The 18,094-nt window shown below is 37.7% G+C and overlaps 1 protein-coding gene across 2 annotated transcripts in view; it reads left to right on the top strand.

The window, feature by feature from the left end:
- The window catches only part of LOC150081910 (UBX domain-containing protein 1), a 231,312-nt gene that overhangs the window by 195,049 nt on the left and 18,169 nt on the right, over nt 1–18,094 (top strand). For both annotated transcript variants that reach the window (XM_090379816.1, XM_090379815.1), the window contains one exon: nt 11,147–11,218. In XM_090379816.1, the coding sequence (XP_090235942.1) occupies nt 11,147–11,218 (72 nt within the window). The remainder of the gene's footprint in view (nt 1–11,146; nt 11,219–18,094) is intronic.

Below are 18,094 nucleotides of genomic sequence, written 5' to 3'. Positions count from 1 at the left end.
AGAACTAAAGCCTTTCTTGGTAAGAGCTCCCCGTTTATCCCCTCAAAAATCTTGTTGTCCTTATCTGTACCCTTTCCAGCAGCTCTACATCCTTTATAAAATGAGGCCTCCAGACCTTTGTGCAGTACTCAAGATGTGGCCTGACCATTGCCATATACAATGAGATAATCACCTCCTTATCCCTGCAAGCAAAGTTCCTGTATATCATTGACAGAATCCCATGAGCTGGCCTGGCAGCCTGTCTGCATTCATTGCACAGAGAACTTCATATCTGACTGCATAATTACCCTAGATCTTTTCCATTTTCCACTAAACTGTGTGGTACTGAGTGTAGTACACAGTTGGTATGATACTCTGGGTTACAACTATCCATATGCAGTACTTTGAATTTGTTAATGTTGCCACTTCAATTGCCATTTCTCAGCCCATCTGCCTACCTATTCTAGATCTTGTAGTAGCATCCCATCATTTATGTCATTAACCAACCTGCCATTCATTTTATCATCCTCAAACTTGGACATTGAGCTTGATATGCTATTTTCAGTATCACTGATAAATATAGAAAACAACAGTGGACCCAACACCCGAATCCTGGTGACTCCACTAATAGCATTAGTCCATGAAGAGCTGTGCCTATTGATTACTACTCTGCCTTCTTCCACTCAACCATCCCTTTATCCATAGCAGCAACTTGCCCTCAATGCCACACTACTCCAATTTGTACACCAGTGTCTTATGTGCAATAGTTTCAAAATCTTTCCTGAAATCCATCTGTATGATATCAGAATTATTTCTTGCATTGAATTCCTTTGTGACCACATTTTAGTATCCAATCAAATTGGTTAAACAAGATTTTCCCTTAATAAACCTGCTGAGTTTGAAGTATAATTGCAGCCTTGTCTAGATGCTGCTGCATTACTTCTTTTACCAGTGACTATTATTTTCCCTGGAACAAAAGTTAAACTAACAGGTCTGTAATTACTCATATCACTCTTTGATTCCCCCCCCCCCTTTGTGAATTGGGGATACGTTAGCACGTCTGCAGGGGCCTCCACTGAATGCAAGGATAGCTATGGGTTTTCTTACTTCCCTTGCTGCCTCACTTAATATAATTTGATTGATTCCGTCCACCTGAGGTGCCTTTCTTATGTTTAACTTAAACAATTTCTCTTCCACTTTCCTTTCAGTTATTACATAATAATTTAGCTCTTAATTAGAGTTTGATAAACTTCTGGCATCCCCTTTCCTAAAGAATTCCTCGTGTGTAAAAGAAGATATAAAATGCTCATTCTGTTTTTCAGCATCCTGAGCAGGATCATCAACATTCGAACCATTGATATCAAGTGGACCAATTTGATTCAACTCTTTCCTTCCCATGTCTAGATAAGTAGAGAAATCTTTGCCATCTTTCGCCAAAGATTTCTTGTAATCTGCCTTTGCTTACCTAACCTCCTTTGTAATTTGATTACAGATTAGTTTATATCTGCCATAAGCTTCTGTGGTGCCTGATAATTTATGTGCATCCCATGCAGTTTTCTTTTCTGCCACGAGTCTCAGCAGTTCATCTGACATCCATTTAGGTCTAAGCCTTGGATAGTATTTCTTATTTGGTATGAAAAGCCTTTAGTTTCTATGATTAATTCCCTGAATGCTTCCCATTTAGATTTGGCTGATGGTAACATCATTTGGTCCCACTATGTAGAATTTAAAAACTGTCTAAGACCACCGTAGTCACTTTTACAAAAGCACAGTCCCTTCCTTTTACCATTGACAGGAGTTGCACCTTTAAATAAATCCCACATCACTATGTTGTGATCATTGGTGGTTCTTTTATCTGTCACTCTTTTTGCTTCTCTTACATGCTGCTGTAGAAAATGCTCATCCAATTCTTGGATGAGTACCACCTTGTCGTGATCTCTTTGAAGATGAAGAAATAGACAAAGCAATAGATGTTTTGTAACATCATTTCTGTCAGTTTTAGTATGAGAAACTACCTGAGCTAATATGAAAGAAGAAAGAATTGATATAAAGTAATCCTCAGCATGAGTAAAGGATTACTTTACATAATTTCTTTCTTTCTTCCTTGTGCACCTGTCAGGTGCACAAGGAAGTTTTAAATATAACAAATTACTCAAAGTCATGCTTGGCATTTTAACAATTCCTTATAGCAGTGCTGAGTGTGAAAGAATATTCAGCCTAGTGAGAGAAACAAAAACTGTGTTCGAATCTCTTTCTTGAAAAGCTTTACAAATGCTCTTAATAGCCAGCTAGACAGCAGGGTCATTGTTATGAAAAACGTTTGACTCAATATTTCTGAATAGGGCAAAGTCAGCAACAGTATCTTTCTTGAAGCAGTCAAAATCATTTGATGTCTACAGACAACAAAATGTAAGGTGAGGGTAATTGTTTGAATGCTTTCATAAAGGTGACTACAGTGGTCTTAGACAGTGTTTAAACCATCATATATCTGTATCTTAATATAAAATGTGTATATTGTCAGTGAAATTTAATTTCTGGAGCAAAGTAGTCTTTAAAAAATCTCCTGTTTTTTTTTTTTTTTTTTTTAATGAAGAACTGCTTTTTGTAAAAACCTTGCCCAAAAGTCTGTTTTCCTCCTGTTTACAATTACCAATCTCCAGCTCTCTATCCACAACATATAGGGTATGCTGATTGGAGGAATGAATGGGTAATATGGTGGATGCACAGAAAAGAAATGTTCTCCATGCATATGAAGTGTTTGATTTTTGATGAGTTCATTTTTTTTTTTTATCATTTTACTAATATATAAATCTTAATTACCATTATTTCTTATTATATTAATCATAGCAGAAACATTAATTAAGTGTTATCTTTCAGTTGTTACTAAAATCCATAAGGAAATAAGCAAAGTATTTTACAAACTATAATATAACTTCATATGACTGTTTACCACAGTTTGAGGTGTGCTGCTATTTGTTTTTTTTATTTAATAACAGGTCTATGAAATAGTAGTAGTGGTAATGGCAAATGATGTAAGAAAGCAAGCTTATATAGCATCAGCCAAAAAAAAAACAAAAAAACCCCTACATAGTTCATCCATCTGTATCCTCCAAGAATTAGTCTTCCAGCATTCAACCACCTGAAGGCAAACTTCCACACATTTATCATTAAACCATCCTTCCTCAACTTAAATTTATGTATGTAGTCTCAGCAAGAGGAAAAATGACATTAACATTCAGCTTACTCAATCTATTCATGGCTTTAAACCCCTTAAAATCAGACCACTGCAATTTGGAATTGCATCTTTTCTAGTTAAGAGCACCCTTTTTTCCCTTCACCAGTTTGGTTGCCCTTCTGTACACCCATTCCAGCAGTTTTACATTCTTCCTAAAGCGAGGCTCTATACAGTACTCAATATGTGTCCTAACCATGGCCTTATACAAAGGGATAATCTCCTCCTTATCCCTGCTAGCAAAGTTTCCATATATCATTTACAAAACACTGTGAGCTGTCCTTCTACACTGCTTAGAGAATTGTGTCTGACTGCGCAATTACCCCCTGGTCTTTTTCATTATCCACTAAAGTACAATTAATATATGCATGCATACAATAAATACATGCATTTCAATTTGTATTTAAAAACCAGGAGGCTGTATTTCTTGACAAATGCAGGAAAAAATTTGCGGAAATTTTTAAAAAGATTCAGTTTCAATGTAGATTTATTCTTTTTTTTTTTTTTTTTTGTGAAAAATAAAAAGATGGATAAAATAAAAACTGTTCTTGGAAAAGACCGAGAAAAACTAAAGACTATACAGTAAACCCCCGCTATTCGTGGGGGTTACGTTTCTGAGAAGTGCCGCGAATACTGAAAGCGTGAATACTGAGTTATGGCTCCCATAGTAATAAAGGGGTTCTGTTCCAAAGTATGAAATATATAAGAAAAACTAGTTTAAAATTTTGTCTATGTATGCATTATATGTACCTTCATAATATTAGCATTAGTAGAGGCATATGATGCAAGAAAGCAAGCTTATGCAGCATCAGCCAAAAAAAAACCCACTTCCACTTCACCCCTCCGTTCGTTCGAAATACCTGTCCAGCTGAGCCTTAAATTTATTTAGGCTATCAACTTCCACGACAAGGGATGGAAGTCTGTTCCACCAACCAACTACCCGCTGGCTAAAGGCAAATTTCCGCATGTCTACCCTACATCTGTCTTTCCTCAATTTGAATTTATGCCCTCTCAGGTGATTATTCTGAGCAAGAGGAAGAATCCCATCAGCATTGAGCATGCTCAAACCATTCAAGGCTTTATACACCTCTATCAGATCACCGCGCCGGTGCCTAGTCTCCAGACACTGTAAATTGCAAAACTTAAGCCTTTCTTCGTAAGAGTACCCCTTTGTTCCATTCACTAATCTTGTTGCCCTTCTCTGTACTCGTTTCAGCAGCTCTACATCCTTCTTGAAATAAAGCCACCAGACCTGTATACAGTACTCAAGGTGTGGCCTGACCATTGCCTTATACAAGGGAATAATTACCTCCTTATCCCTGCTAGAGAAATTCCTGTATATCATTGACAAGACACCATGAGCTACTCTTGCAGCCCATCTGCACTACTCAGAGAACTTCATATCTGCCTGCACAATTACCCCCAGGTCCTTTTCATTCTCTACCACTGTCAGTGTAGTACCACAGAGTTGATACGTTGCTCTGGGGCTGCTGTTTCCCATATGTAGTACTTTACATTTGTCAATGTTAAACTTCATTTGCCACCTCTCAGCCCATCTGCTCAACCTTTCCAGATCCTGTTGCAGCAGCATATTGTCAGTAGTGTCCTTGACAACCCTGCCAACCTTTGTATCATCTGCAAACTTGGACATTAAGCTTGATATACCAGAAAACAATAATGGACCCAACACTGAACCCTGAGGGACTCCACTAATAACATTAGTCCACGATGAGCAATGTCCATTGATTACCACTCTCTGTCTTCTCCCCCTCAACCACCCCGCAGCAATTTGCCTCCAATGCCACACTGCTCCAATTTGTGCAGCAGTCTTCCATGTGGAACAGTATCAAAAGCCTTTCTAAGATCCAAGTATATAATATCAAAATTATTCCCTGCATCCAGTTCTTTTATGACTGCATCATAGTATCCAATCAAATTGGTCAGGCAAGACTTCCCCTTAACAAAACCATGCTGTGTCTGAGCTATAACTGAAGTCTTGTCTAGATGATCCTGCAGTGCTTCTTTAACCAGTGCCTCCATTAATTTTCCTGGAACAGAAGCTAAACTCACAGGTCTATAATTACTTGTGTCAGCCTTTGATCCTCCTTTGTGAATTGGGGTCACATTTACACATCTCCAGTTTGTGGGTACCTCCACTGAGTCCAAGGAAGCTCTCATAATTATGGCTAAGGGTTTGCTTACTTCCTTTGCTGCCTCCTTTAATATAACTGGATAGATCCCATCCACCCCAGGTGCCTGTCTTGTGTTTATCTTCAACAATTTCTCTTCCACTTTACTCTCAGTTATTACAAGATTCTCTCGAGGCGCCTCCGTAGCCAGGTGGGAAGGAGCAGCAGTGCGTAGCACACGCTTCTTGATTAGACCGGGGTTCGAGCCCGTCACCACCAAATACGGAGGATGCGGAAAGGTCATTCAGGGAATGACCACCGCATATCCCGGAGCAATATGGCCTTAGTTGCTAATGCTCCTAAAAAAAAAAAAAAAAAAAAAAAAATACAAGATTCTCTAGCTTACTGCCAGAGTTGAATACACGTCTGGCATTCCCCCTCGCTTAATAACTCCTCATGTGTGAATGCCGATGCAAAATATTCATTTAGTTTGTTAGCTACCTGAGCAGGATTATCAACAGTTGACCCATCGATATAAAGTGGACCAACCTAATTCATCCTCTTTCTTCTAGAGTTTACATAAGTAAAGAACTCTTTGCTGTTTTTCTTTGAATCCCTTGCCAAAGATTTCTCGTAATCTGCCTTTGCCTGCCTAACCTCCTTTGTAACTTGGTTACAGATCAACTTGTATCTATCATAGGCTTCTGTGTCACATGTTAATTTATATGTATCCCATGCATTTTTATTCTCTGTCATCTGTCTCATTAGTTCATATGACATCCATTTAGGCCTAAACCTTGAAATATATTTCTTAGTTGGTATGTAAAGTCTAGTAGATTCCAAGATAAGTTCTTTGAATGCTTCCCATTTTGAATTTGCTGTTGGTAACATCTTCAGTTGGTCTCACTGTATAGAATTTAAATACTGTCTCAGACTATCGTAGTCGCCTTTACGAAAGCAAAAACCCTTCCCCTTACCCCTGATGGTAGTTACTTCTTTGAACTATGATCACTGCCACCTAGTTATTCCTTTATCTGCAGATTCTTAATGCATGAAGAATCACTGCTGATAATCAAATCAAGAGTATTCTTCCCTCTAGTTGCCTCCTGAACATGCTGATGTAGAAAATGATCATCCAATAAATCCACAAAAGCCTTGCTAGTGTGTGAGTGACCAGCCCCCAAATTCCAGTCAATATCTGGGAAATTAAAATCTCCCATTATAAGATTCTCTGATCCACTGGCCCACTCTATTTCCCTGTACAGTATCTTATTATACTCATCAGAGTCATTAGGCCTATAGCACACTCCTACTCTCAATTTTGATCTCCCAATGCTTATGTCACACCAACTGACTTGACACTGCACTGTCCAGTGATGTCGACTGGCTTCACTTCCTTGGATTTTATGTGTTTCTTAACTAATAGCATAAATCCTCCTCAATTCCTATCCTGTCTATCCTTTCTGTAGACGTTGTTCTCCCCAAATTCCAGTTCTGTATTCCTTATATCTGTGTGACACCACGTCACTGATACCCCAACAATATCCACCTTTGATGCTTTGAGCAATACTTCAAATTCATCAAATTTATTTACCAAACTCCTAGCATTGGTGTACACGCAAGTATACATTGCACCTATTTCTATTCTTAGCTACCTTAACACAACCCATGTGTTTACTTGTACCACAATGACTCCCAGCAGTCTCTGAAATTCGACATCTTGTTTTTCAGGCTTCTCCTCATTCCAATAGAAGCAGTACAAGAATCACTTTCACCTCTGCCAGTGGCTACTGTTAATCTATTAGTCTTTGTATCCCCCCAAGCTAGCAGTTTTCCGACCCACCTAACACTGCCTCGATAGCATCAGCAAATATTCTTGCACCCTTTCTATTTAAGTGTATCCCATCCCTGTAGAAGCAGTCTCTCCTGTTAACAAGTACAGTTCAGGCTGAAAAAAAATTCTACCCCTTGAGCCTTGCACAATCTTTCCAGGGCCGAATTGATCGACAAGGCTCTCATCATATACTCCCTCCTATCGTGTCTGGGCAGAATTGCAGACACTTTTAAATTTCAACCCTAATTCATGGCTTTTTTTCAACAGTGACCTGTACTTGTTAAGTAATTCTGCCAGTCTCCTACTCTTGATATCATTAGTGCCAACGCGTACAACCATATCACCTTTTGTGCCCTTCAAAGATGCCACTCTACAACGTCATCAACCTTTGCCCCTGGCAGACATACCCTGGTCCTGTTCCACCTATCCTTTTTACAAAGCATGTTCCCCATTTCCCTGACAATAGAGTCACCAACAACTACTAGTTCCTGTATAACCAACGCATTCTGCCTTGGGTGTTGCTGCTGTGTTGCGTGATGAACAAGTGCAAGCTCCCAGAGCGTTGATGTGGGCAGCTGAGAGCTTGATGGGCCCCTCAATTTAGTTCCTTCGAGGGCATCCACCCTGTCCTTCAAGTTCTCATATAGGCACATAACAACGCTGAGTTGTTGCCTGATTTCGTTACTCTCCTTGCATCGTGCACACACAAAGACATCCCCCATGGCAATATCATGCCCTGTACCCGATTGCTCCACAATCGTCATGCAAGCAGTGCATTTTAAAAGGCTGTGATTCAGAGGGCAACTGCCCCCCCTCAGTTCTCCTCTGAGCCACAGCACTTCCATTAGCTTGAGCCTTTTGCTTATGACTATGTACATAGACAGTACATAGTGAAATGCAAGCATATGGCATCGAAATTAAAATAAGGAACAATTTAATATTAAATGTAATATTTATTAGAAATTTCAAACAAATCTTTCAAACCAACGCCTTTGCTAGCTAAAAAACTTATCCTGCCAGTGCTATCACCAGTTTCGTTAAAGGAGTTTTGCCTTTTCACGAATGATAAGTGAACTTAACGGAATTTTATTTTGAGTTGGGTCTTCTATCCACAGATTTAAAGCTTTTTCCATTTTTTCTAATTTAACATCACGAGTTACAGAGCAAATTTTTGAAGCAATTAGCACGTTTTCAAGGACAATTCGGCAGATTTTTTCTTCCGATTTCTTGATTAATCGTACCGTTGACTCATTGATTTTATAATGTTTTGCCACTGAGGAGACACTTTCACCATTAGAAATTTTATCTAATAACTCAATTTTATTCGCTAATGTCATCACCTCCTTTGATCCTTTCACATTTCCCTTGTTATTTGTAGCCATATTTTTGTACCGGTTAGAAAGAACTTGTCCACAATAAAGTCACCTTCTTCCATTAACACACTCGAAAAAGTCTGTTTTACACTGCAGAACGGTAGATTTATCACTTTTGTAAGCATATCAATTTATTAATTGATAAATTTATTCAATTTATAAGCATATAAATTAAAAGCAAACCTTCCGTGACAAGCGCATAACACATACAAAGGGTACTAGGAAAGTTTTGCAATACAGCTTTGTTTATTTAATTTTTTCAAAGTAATTTCCTCTACATTCAATACACCTCTCCATCCTCCGAAACCAATCTTTAAACCGGTTCTGTCAAGTTTCACTAGGGAGTAAAGCACACTCGTTGTCCCAAGCCCGTAGAAGGTCCTCATCACTGGAAACCGCCTCCCTTTTAGCTTCATTTTCACATGCGGGAACAGTGCAAAGTCGCAAGGAGCAAGGTCTGGACTGTAGGGAGGGTGCTTGAGAAGTTTCAGTCCTGTCGTGGTCAAATATTCGGTGCAGGCTTTGGCGCGGTGAGCTCTAGCATTATCGTGATGGAGGTACCAGGTGTCCATTCTTGACTTTGGCCGCAGGTTCTTCATAGATCCAATGACTTTAGGCAGGCATTGTTCAGTATACCACTTAGCTCTGACTGTCTTCTGCGTGTCCAAAACGACACGTTCCACAATTCCACTCGATTTTAAAAATACAGCTATCATTTTCTTCTTTACAGATCGGGATTTTCTGACAATTACGGGTGTGTCGTCATCATCAAAGACCCAAACTTTGTTTTGAGCCTTGGTCGGCAGATCGTAATAGTACAGCCAAGTCTCGTCACCTATCACGATGTTGTTCACATACCGAGATACACCCTTATCAAACTTTTTTAACATCTCCCGGCACCAAGTCACACGTCGTGTCATCTGCTCTTCAGTCAGTTGATGCGGCACCCAGAGAGAACAAAGTTTCTTCACGTGCAAATGATCTTGCAGAATCGAACGAATTGCTGGTGCATTTAGGCCCAAAGTATCCTCTATCTGTTGGTAGGTCACTCGCCTGTTTTCGTCAAGCATTTTCCTCACAGCAGTAACGTTTTCCTCCGTAACTGACGTTCGTGGCCTTCCCGGCCTCTCAGAATCCTCCAGAGTGAAATTTCCCCTTTGGAATTCTCTATACCACCTGAATATCGTTGTACGATGTGTACAATCATCATCTAGTGCAAGGGTCATTTCTTCTAAGCACTGGTCTGTGGTTAAACCACGCACGAAATTATACCGCAAAACTGTCCTTATCTCATTTCGTGACCACGATGCCATCGCAAGCACTTTACACTCTCACTACTAATGAATAACTGAGCCCATCGACTTGGCACGGCGGTTACTATGCACGTATGAACATGTCTCAACATGCAGCAACAAGCAGCTTCCTGTGATTCATTGTTGCGTCATATTGCAAAACTTTCCTAGTACCCTTTGTGCTGAACAAGGACAAGGATTAGCGAGAAACATCCACGCTTGCGATTTTGTGACCCCCCCCCCCCACTGAGTGCTGTTTTGACCGGAAAAAATAATTTTAGCCAGGCCCATGTTTTATTATGCCGGAAAATGTTCACACACGGCGCTTTAAAATTCACATTTTTTTAGGTTTCATTTTATATTAAATCAGCGACCACGAATAGCGGGGGTTTACTGTATTATAATCGGTGTAACAAATTATGTTATGATGGTGAGACAGACGTTGACAAATTGATCTATAAGACATTGATTCTCTGTGTTCAACTTGGATAGTTTATAGCTATGTAACTCAGACAGAAACTACTGCTAAATGAACTAGAATAGTATACTTTAATAAAATAGAAGCTGTGGCATGTGCTTTTAATTACTTTAATTGCAGTAATCAAAATGGAAAGTTTTTCTTTTTCTGAATTAAAAGTTTTTTGCACTGCATTATATGATATACTATAATAAGAAAATCCTGTACTGAATTTGGTTAAAATTATAGATATATGCACCTTAATGCAATGGAAGCAGATCTCAATTTGATGGAAGGATAAATTTGAATCCAAGGATTCCCCCCTTCCGCCCAAAGAATTCCTTTTTTTTTTTTTTTAAAGACAAAAAATTGTAACTTGGAGGTCCAAATTATTCTTATAAGAAGGAAAATTAGCAATATTATGTATGGTTAAGGTAAAATATATTAAAATAAATAAATAAATATTAGAATTGGTCCCATTAAATTTCAGAAAATTATGATAATTATTTAATATAAAATACTAAGGTGAGAAGACTGCTTAAAAGGAGCATATATTAAAAGGTACATACATACATAAAGGTACATATTATACATACCTCTTCCAGTGTATTATTTGAAATTGATATCCAAAATGAAGTAGAATAACAGTATTATATAAAGTTGGCAATAAACCATTATAAAATATAAATAAAGAAATAAAATATTCTCACAATGTCCTATGTTAATGTTTGGTTCACTGAAACTGAGATGTCTATTATACTTATTTTAGTTAAATTAAGACTAATTTTTGACTGCACATTCAAAATCTTCATTTTTTGTTTGCCAATTTAAAGCTAATATTTTACAATAGAATGGAAGAAGAAGAAATGAAACGACTTGCAGAACTAAAAAGAAAGGAAAAGGTTGAAGCGAGGTTAGCAAAGTAAGTGATAAATTTGTATAATTTTATTAATAGTAGATCATATTTCCGTAGTAAATGCCCAATCAGAGGGATTTTTTTCTTGGCTATATTTAATAATTATACATATCCTGTCATCCATGCCTTTTTCATATCTTATTATTCTTTAAATTATAAATTGAGGACAACCCTATCTATATGGGTATTTTGTGACAAGCAGGATTTCGGCTACCATGAGTAAACACCATTGTTTTTAATAATTAATATAGAACAACCTTTCTTAACCATGAGATTCTTTGAGAAGCACTATTTTTAAACAAATAATATAATGTCACCAGTTGGTTTTTTTTTAAACTATGCTATATTGCAGTGGTCTCCAAAGTGGGGTGCATGCACCCCTAGGGTGCATGAGATGATCCATGGTGTGATCTGCAGATGATCCATGGGATGATTTGGTGAGCAAGCAATGCAATCCTTCCATTTGGATCAATGTAACTATGTGAGGTGACTTTCTGTGCAGTGACTATTATTAAAACTACATTTAGAAATAAACTTAACTTGGAACCAGATCTTCGGGTAGCTGTGTCCCAAAATATGAAACCAAGCTGCACAGAAATAATGAAAAATGTTCAAGCACATTGTTCCCACTAAAAAATGCTCTTGATTTGATTTATACTACTTTTTAATTTCAAATTCGGTTTGTTTTGTATTGAATTAGATTGTGATCTTTTCAAATTATATGTGATTCTCATATAATGCATACCATGTAAATTATTTATAAATAAAACAAATATTACATTACATTTACATTAACTTCAATTTAATTTTGTTTGGTATTTTTTTATTTGTGATCTTTTAAAATTATATGTGATTTTAGATATAATGCCTTCCATGTAAATGATTTATAAATAAAAAAAATATTAAACTTATATATTTAATTTTTTATTAAGGGATGCGCGACCAAAAAAGTTTGGAGACCACTGCTATATTGTATGATGGCCTGTCTAGGACAGGTGTCTCATCAAATACACAGTTGTCACAGTTAGCAAATTTCTAATAGTTTGTGAATAATGAAGCAGTTTTATGTAGGTTGCTATACAGTTAAGAAGTTAGAACTTTGAATATTTTAATATTGAAAAAGCTACATGGCCTCTGAAATTAATTTGTAGATTGTTTAACTGGAATTTTGTAAATTAGTCAGCAAAGGAGGCCCTCTCAACTACATGTGACATGTTTATTGTACCAGTGGGAGACATATGCTGATATAGCAACTAACATCTACATATACATACCTATGCCAAAACTGAAAGGATAATTACCTGAGTCTGATGTTTCATGGATTTGTGATTGCACTATTCCTCTTGGATGATTACAGATTCATATGTATAGTTTTACAAACACACTCTCACACCAAAGTTTCGTTACTGGCACTAAATAGCTAATGTAGTTATTATATACTGGGTGTGTATATACTTCATGGATTTGTGATTGCACTATTCCTCTTGCTGGCACTAAATAGCTAATGTAGTTATTATATACTGGGTGTTTCAGTTCAAATGCACTAGGGTCTATCTCACTTATTTTTATGTTTACCCAATTGGTTGACAATTTTTTGTCACATTTGGGCCAAAACATTTGAATTTGCTGTTAAATTTGAAGTTTAACCATTTAGATTTTACAATTTCTTGATTTAATTTTTGCATAATCAGTTGCTTTTTTCTTGATAAGAAGGTTGTTTCCTCTGAAAAGAGTATAAGCCATTTTATTTGAAGTGGAAGAAAAAAAAATTAATAACACAATGATAGCATGTGAAGATGTGAATTCCAAGTGCACATATATTGAAGAGAAAAATCACATATGACCCATGACCCTTATTTATTTTTTTTTCTCAAATGAAATTGGTTCATATTTTAGAAGTACAGCAATGGTGTTTTGGCCCAAATATGACAAATGGCCTAAACCTAAAAACAAATGAGATAGACCCAGGTGCCTTTTAATTGAAACACCATGTATGTCACATTATAACATATTTATATGTTATATTAATACCCTATATATTGTAATGCAGCTCTCTTGGTGACTGCTACAAAAGGGCCCTAATTATTAATCACATAGATAAATTTCTTTATTTCCATTGGCACCATCATTGTAGTGATAAAAACTTGATAATTACATAGAAATATAGCCATAATGCAACCAGTACACTATACTACCAGACTGTTAGCATGGAATTCATTTCACATGTATGCCGAATGAATGAGTATACAGAAAAAGCTAACAGTGTTTCAGAGAGGAATAATAGATATCATGAGAAAAATGCCCATGCATGCTACTGCTCATAAAGTAAATATTTTCAAGTTAACGATTAAACATTTTTAGTTAACAACAGTATATTGATTTTCTTGGCGCAGTATAACCGTAGTGGTTTTTGTGCCAATAAAATCAAAATCAGCCAACAGTATATTGAAAATTGCACTTATCACTCATATGGAGAGGTCTTGGTTTGATTCCCTTCTATGACTGGAGGATTTCCCTCTTCAGTCCTTTTTCCTCTTTGGGGCTGTATTTATCCAATCTCAAGCAGAGAAAGGAGGGGTTTTATTTTTCCCTGAGTTATTCAGGGCATTTTAGCCTGCATAACATGTAGATTAGCCAGTAAATACACCCTTGTATAGACATAACAGTATAAGGCACAACAGTATAAGGCATAAACAATATGGCCTAAGTCACTGATGCACATCAAAAATCTAGACGCCAACAGCTGAAGAAAGGGAAGTCCAGAGATGACATGACCTAGAAATGACCAGATAGACATAACACTTCCTACCAGGAGCTGACATAGGCTGAGTGGCAAAATCTGTGTTTCCACAGCATGTAGAAATTGGCATGCTATGAATTTTCACAGAACAGCTGCCCACAAATTGTTGATTAAAAATAAACAGATGCATCATCAATTAGCATGTTTGCAATTAGCATACATACCGAATTTGAATTGTGGATCCATGGAAATTGGTCCAGTGGAGACAAGTTATGCTACCTGCTGTACTTCCACTCTGATTGACATGTTTGGGTACAGGATGCTTGTAGAATGCTTGCTACTTAGGTGTATTGCCCCAACTATGAAGTAGTGGGTATTGTGTGAAGCTGATTGTCGTGGTATGCACTAGCCACTGTTCGGAGGGTATGAAACTATGAATGTACCCTGCATTATGTAAATAGCCTTACATCTTGCAACAATCCTAAATAATAATGGCTACTAATTACTTGTAAACATAGCTACTAGCAGCATGTCTTTGTAGAGTTTTGAATTAATCTGTACATATACAAATGTAATTTGTTGGTACTATGTGTGGAAAGAAACCTCAATGTATTTTTGTTCATTCCTATTCCTTTGGTCCCTCACATGAGAGAGAGAACACATACTTGTGAAAAGGTTAGAACTGTGTACCAATACAATACCAACAGCTTTCTGTAAGACAGTAGTAGAAAATCTCCAGCAACACATCAAAGCTGTCATTGATGTGTTGCTGTTAATTAACAGCCAAGACACTGTGAATGAATGAATGAATTTATGTTCTCCTCATGTCTAAGTGTTCTATGACTTCTGGTAGGACAGGATGGGGTAGTATAGTATATATAGTGGCAGACAAAAAAAGCATCACCTTAAAAAAAAAAGTAACATTTGTAGTGAAACGTATAAGATATTGTTTGATTACAGTCATTTTGTTTGTTGCAAAGCAAAGGTATTGTGTCAGATAATGCTTCTATTGCATCAGACAGTAATTGTAAGGTGTTGCATCAGCCGTTTCTATAAATACAGGGTTTTTTTTTTTTTTTTTATGAAAACCCCCAAACACGAAGGTATCAAAACCTATAGTACTTAGTACTGTGCATGGGTTGAAGGAGAAGTACGGGGGGAGGGGAATGCCGGAAACTTTGCTCTAGAGACTAAACATGGGTTTCACCACTTCAAGCCTCCAATAAGCAAAGTGGTGGTATTTCACCGGTTGATGAAAGTCATCTACCACCTTAGAAGGGTATACATGCTCATTAGTAACCTGTTTTGTGGAGGTGTAAGCATGGCTCCCTATGTTCAGTTGACACCAAGAAAAAAAAATGTAGCTGTTGCTCTGTCCCAGGAAGGGCTTTCTACACGTGCTATCGCTGATAAAATAGGCTGCCACCAGTCAAAAGTATCCAAGTGCTGAAATTAAAACGTGAAACTGGTGATGTCGAGAGATGACCTGGATCAGGCCATAAGAGAGTGCCTACACCTCAGTAGTATAGTAAAGCAACTCATGTTCATGGCACCATTCCCAAGTGATCTCATTACATGGTGCATTATCCTGCTATAAGTAACTATTACTAGATGGATCAACTAAAATGAAGGAATGTACCTCATCAGCAACAGTGTTCAAGTAGACTGTGGCATTCAGGTGTTGATCTGTCGGTATTGTGCAATGGACCCATTGCCCCGTGCATCTGCAAAATAAACATGGTATGTTGCCACACCCTGTTTACACAGTCAGCTTGGAACAACTGTAACATGAATTTGTTGCTCTAGGACCATTTCCTCCTTCTCGAAGCAGCTGTGGCTGTTTTTGTAGGATCAGGTCAGACTGCACTGTCATTTGGCTGGGTGTGTTGTGTCTATTAGGGTGAATATTTGTTTTCACTCTATGAGCCTCTTACCTTGACAGGCTCTCTCTCTCTCTCTCTCTCTCTCTCTCTCTCTCTCTCTCTCTCTTTCTCCCCCCCCCCCCATGACTACCATTGATACTTGCCCCAGCATATACAGCACAGCACCAACTATCATGATTTGCTCAGAGTCACTTAGTACATTTGGTCCATTCTCTTGCTATAGCACATATGCACAATCCCTTAAAGTCTGACTACCTGCTTTATATAGCATGGCATTCTCTGATGGAGTAGTCAGTTTATTAGTTCATGGGGTTTTAACTAATAAATTGCCCACTTACTGTATGCTTATGACCAAATTTTTTGGACACTCCTCCACACATTACCAACATACCGTGTGGTATTACACTTAAGGTGGTAGAAAATGAAAAAGGCCTGGGAGTAATTGTGCAGTCAGATATGAAGTTTTCTGAGCAATGCAGACATGCTGCCAGGGCAGGTCATGGGGTTTTGTCAATGATATATAGGAATTTTGCTAGCAGGGAAAAGGTGATTGTCCCTCTGTATAAGGCAGTGGCCAACCCACGCCTTGAGTACTGCATACAGGTCTGGAGGCCTCATTTTAGGAAGAATGTAGATTTGCTTGAGTGTGTACAGAGAAGGGCAACAAGATTGGTGAGGGGAATGAAGGGATCCTCTTACCAAGAGAGGCTTAAGTTCTGCAAATTGCAGTGGCTGGAGACTAGGCACCTGCGCAGTGATCTGATTGAGGTATATAAGGCCTTGAATGGGTTGAGCACGCTGAATTCTGATGGGATCCTTCCACTTGTTCAGATTATGAACCTAAGGGAGCATAAATTCAAATTAAGAAAAGACATATGTAGAATAGATGTGCGGAAATTTGCCTTTAGCCAGCGGGTGGTTAATTGCTGGAACAAACTTCCCTATCTTGTTGTGGAAGTTGATAGGTTAAATAAATTTAAGGAGGGAATGGTGTGATTTTTTTTTTTTTTTTTTTTTGGCTGATGCTGTAAAGCTCATACACTTGCTTTCTTGCATCACATGCCACTACTACTACTACATTTGTATTGCTCACATTTTGATATCAATCTCACTGGCCTTCCTGACAAGTAGCAATACTTAAGAAGCCAGTATGGGTGTTTGATCAGAACATACAGGCTTTCAACATGGAAAGATGGTTGGTAGCCACCTTTCTACTGAAGCCACATCAATAACCTTTCTATGACTCACCTGAACCTCCCAAAATCCACTATGGCAGATGTTTTTCAAATGCTGAAGACTGTAGGTTATACTTGAATGAAAAAAGTCTTGTTGGCCTCATAAACTCACACCTGTCATCTGAGGAAAAAATCATGTAGTAGTCGCAGGAGACCACAGGAACAGTTGTAATTATGTCTGCTGAAAGACTTTCTGTAGGGAGTTGCATAGTCTTGTGTTCAATTATGCATAAGCCCAACATCACAGTGATCAGTGTGATTAATCTTGTTGCACAATGGGGTGTCACTATTGCAACATCTGGGTACCTAACCTACCCACCGAAGAAAGGCCAAAAAGCCTTGAAACAGTGCCGTGCTGTCTGGGTGGTGGTGGTGGTCTCCATTGAGAATAAGTAAATAGTCTTCTACATTGGTGAAATGTTACTTATTCAAGGTAGTTATATCATGGCAACTCGTGAAGGCATTCACAATATGAGATATAATTAAAACGATGCCAGTTTTCTACCTTGGTAGGTGAACATTTTATATGTTTACTATGTATAAAAATGATGCAATTGCACTAACCCATATGTCAGTAAATTGATGCACAATGTTCTGATTGGAAAATTATCTGGAAAGCACTAACCTTTAAGAAGAAGCCTTGGTATCTTCATGTCAGGTTTATACTTCTGTTACAATTTCAGTTTCAGACATTAAAAGAGGAGAAGAGAAACAAGATTATTAACAAGAATGCTGAAGAAAAAAACAAAAAGGAAGTACAAAACTAATGAAATTTGCCCCTTCTAAGTATAGAAAGAAAAGATTGAAACATATAACTTACTCTAATTTTAATGAAAGGAAAAGCTTGAAAGGTTAATGAATTAATGTGCAATTACAGAAGTGATACATGTAAATATTGGCAGAAGGCAGATATTTCATCCATGTAATAGAAATTATAACACAGACATTTGTGGGTTTGAGATGTAGGATTGGTGCTGGAAGACTGAGCGAAAAAAAAAAAAATTTGATTTTCTTGACTAGAATT

The sequence above is a fragment of the Mastigoproctus giganteus genome, chromosome 8 (genome assembly GCF_048544385.1).
Source record: "Mastigoproctus giganteus isolate SK-2022 chromosome 8, ASM4854438v1, whole genome shotgun sequence".
NCBI classification, from domain to species: Eukaryota; Metazoa; Arthropoda; class Arachnida; order Uropygi; family Thelyphonidae; genus Mastigoproctus; species Mastigoproctus giganteus.
Note: the sequence above shows the minus strand (reverse complement) of the source record. Positions and strands in the feature narration are given on the sequence as shown.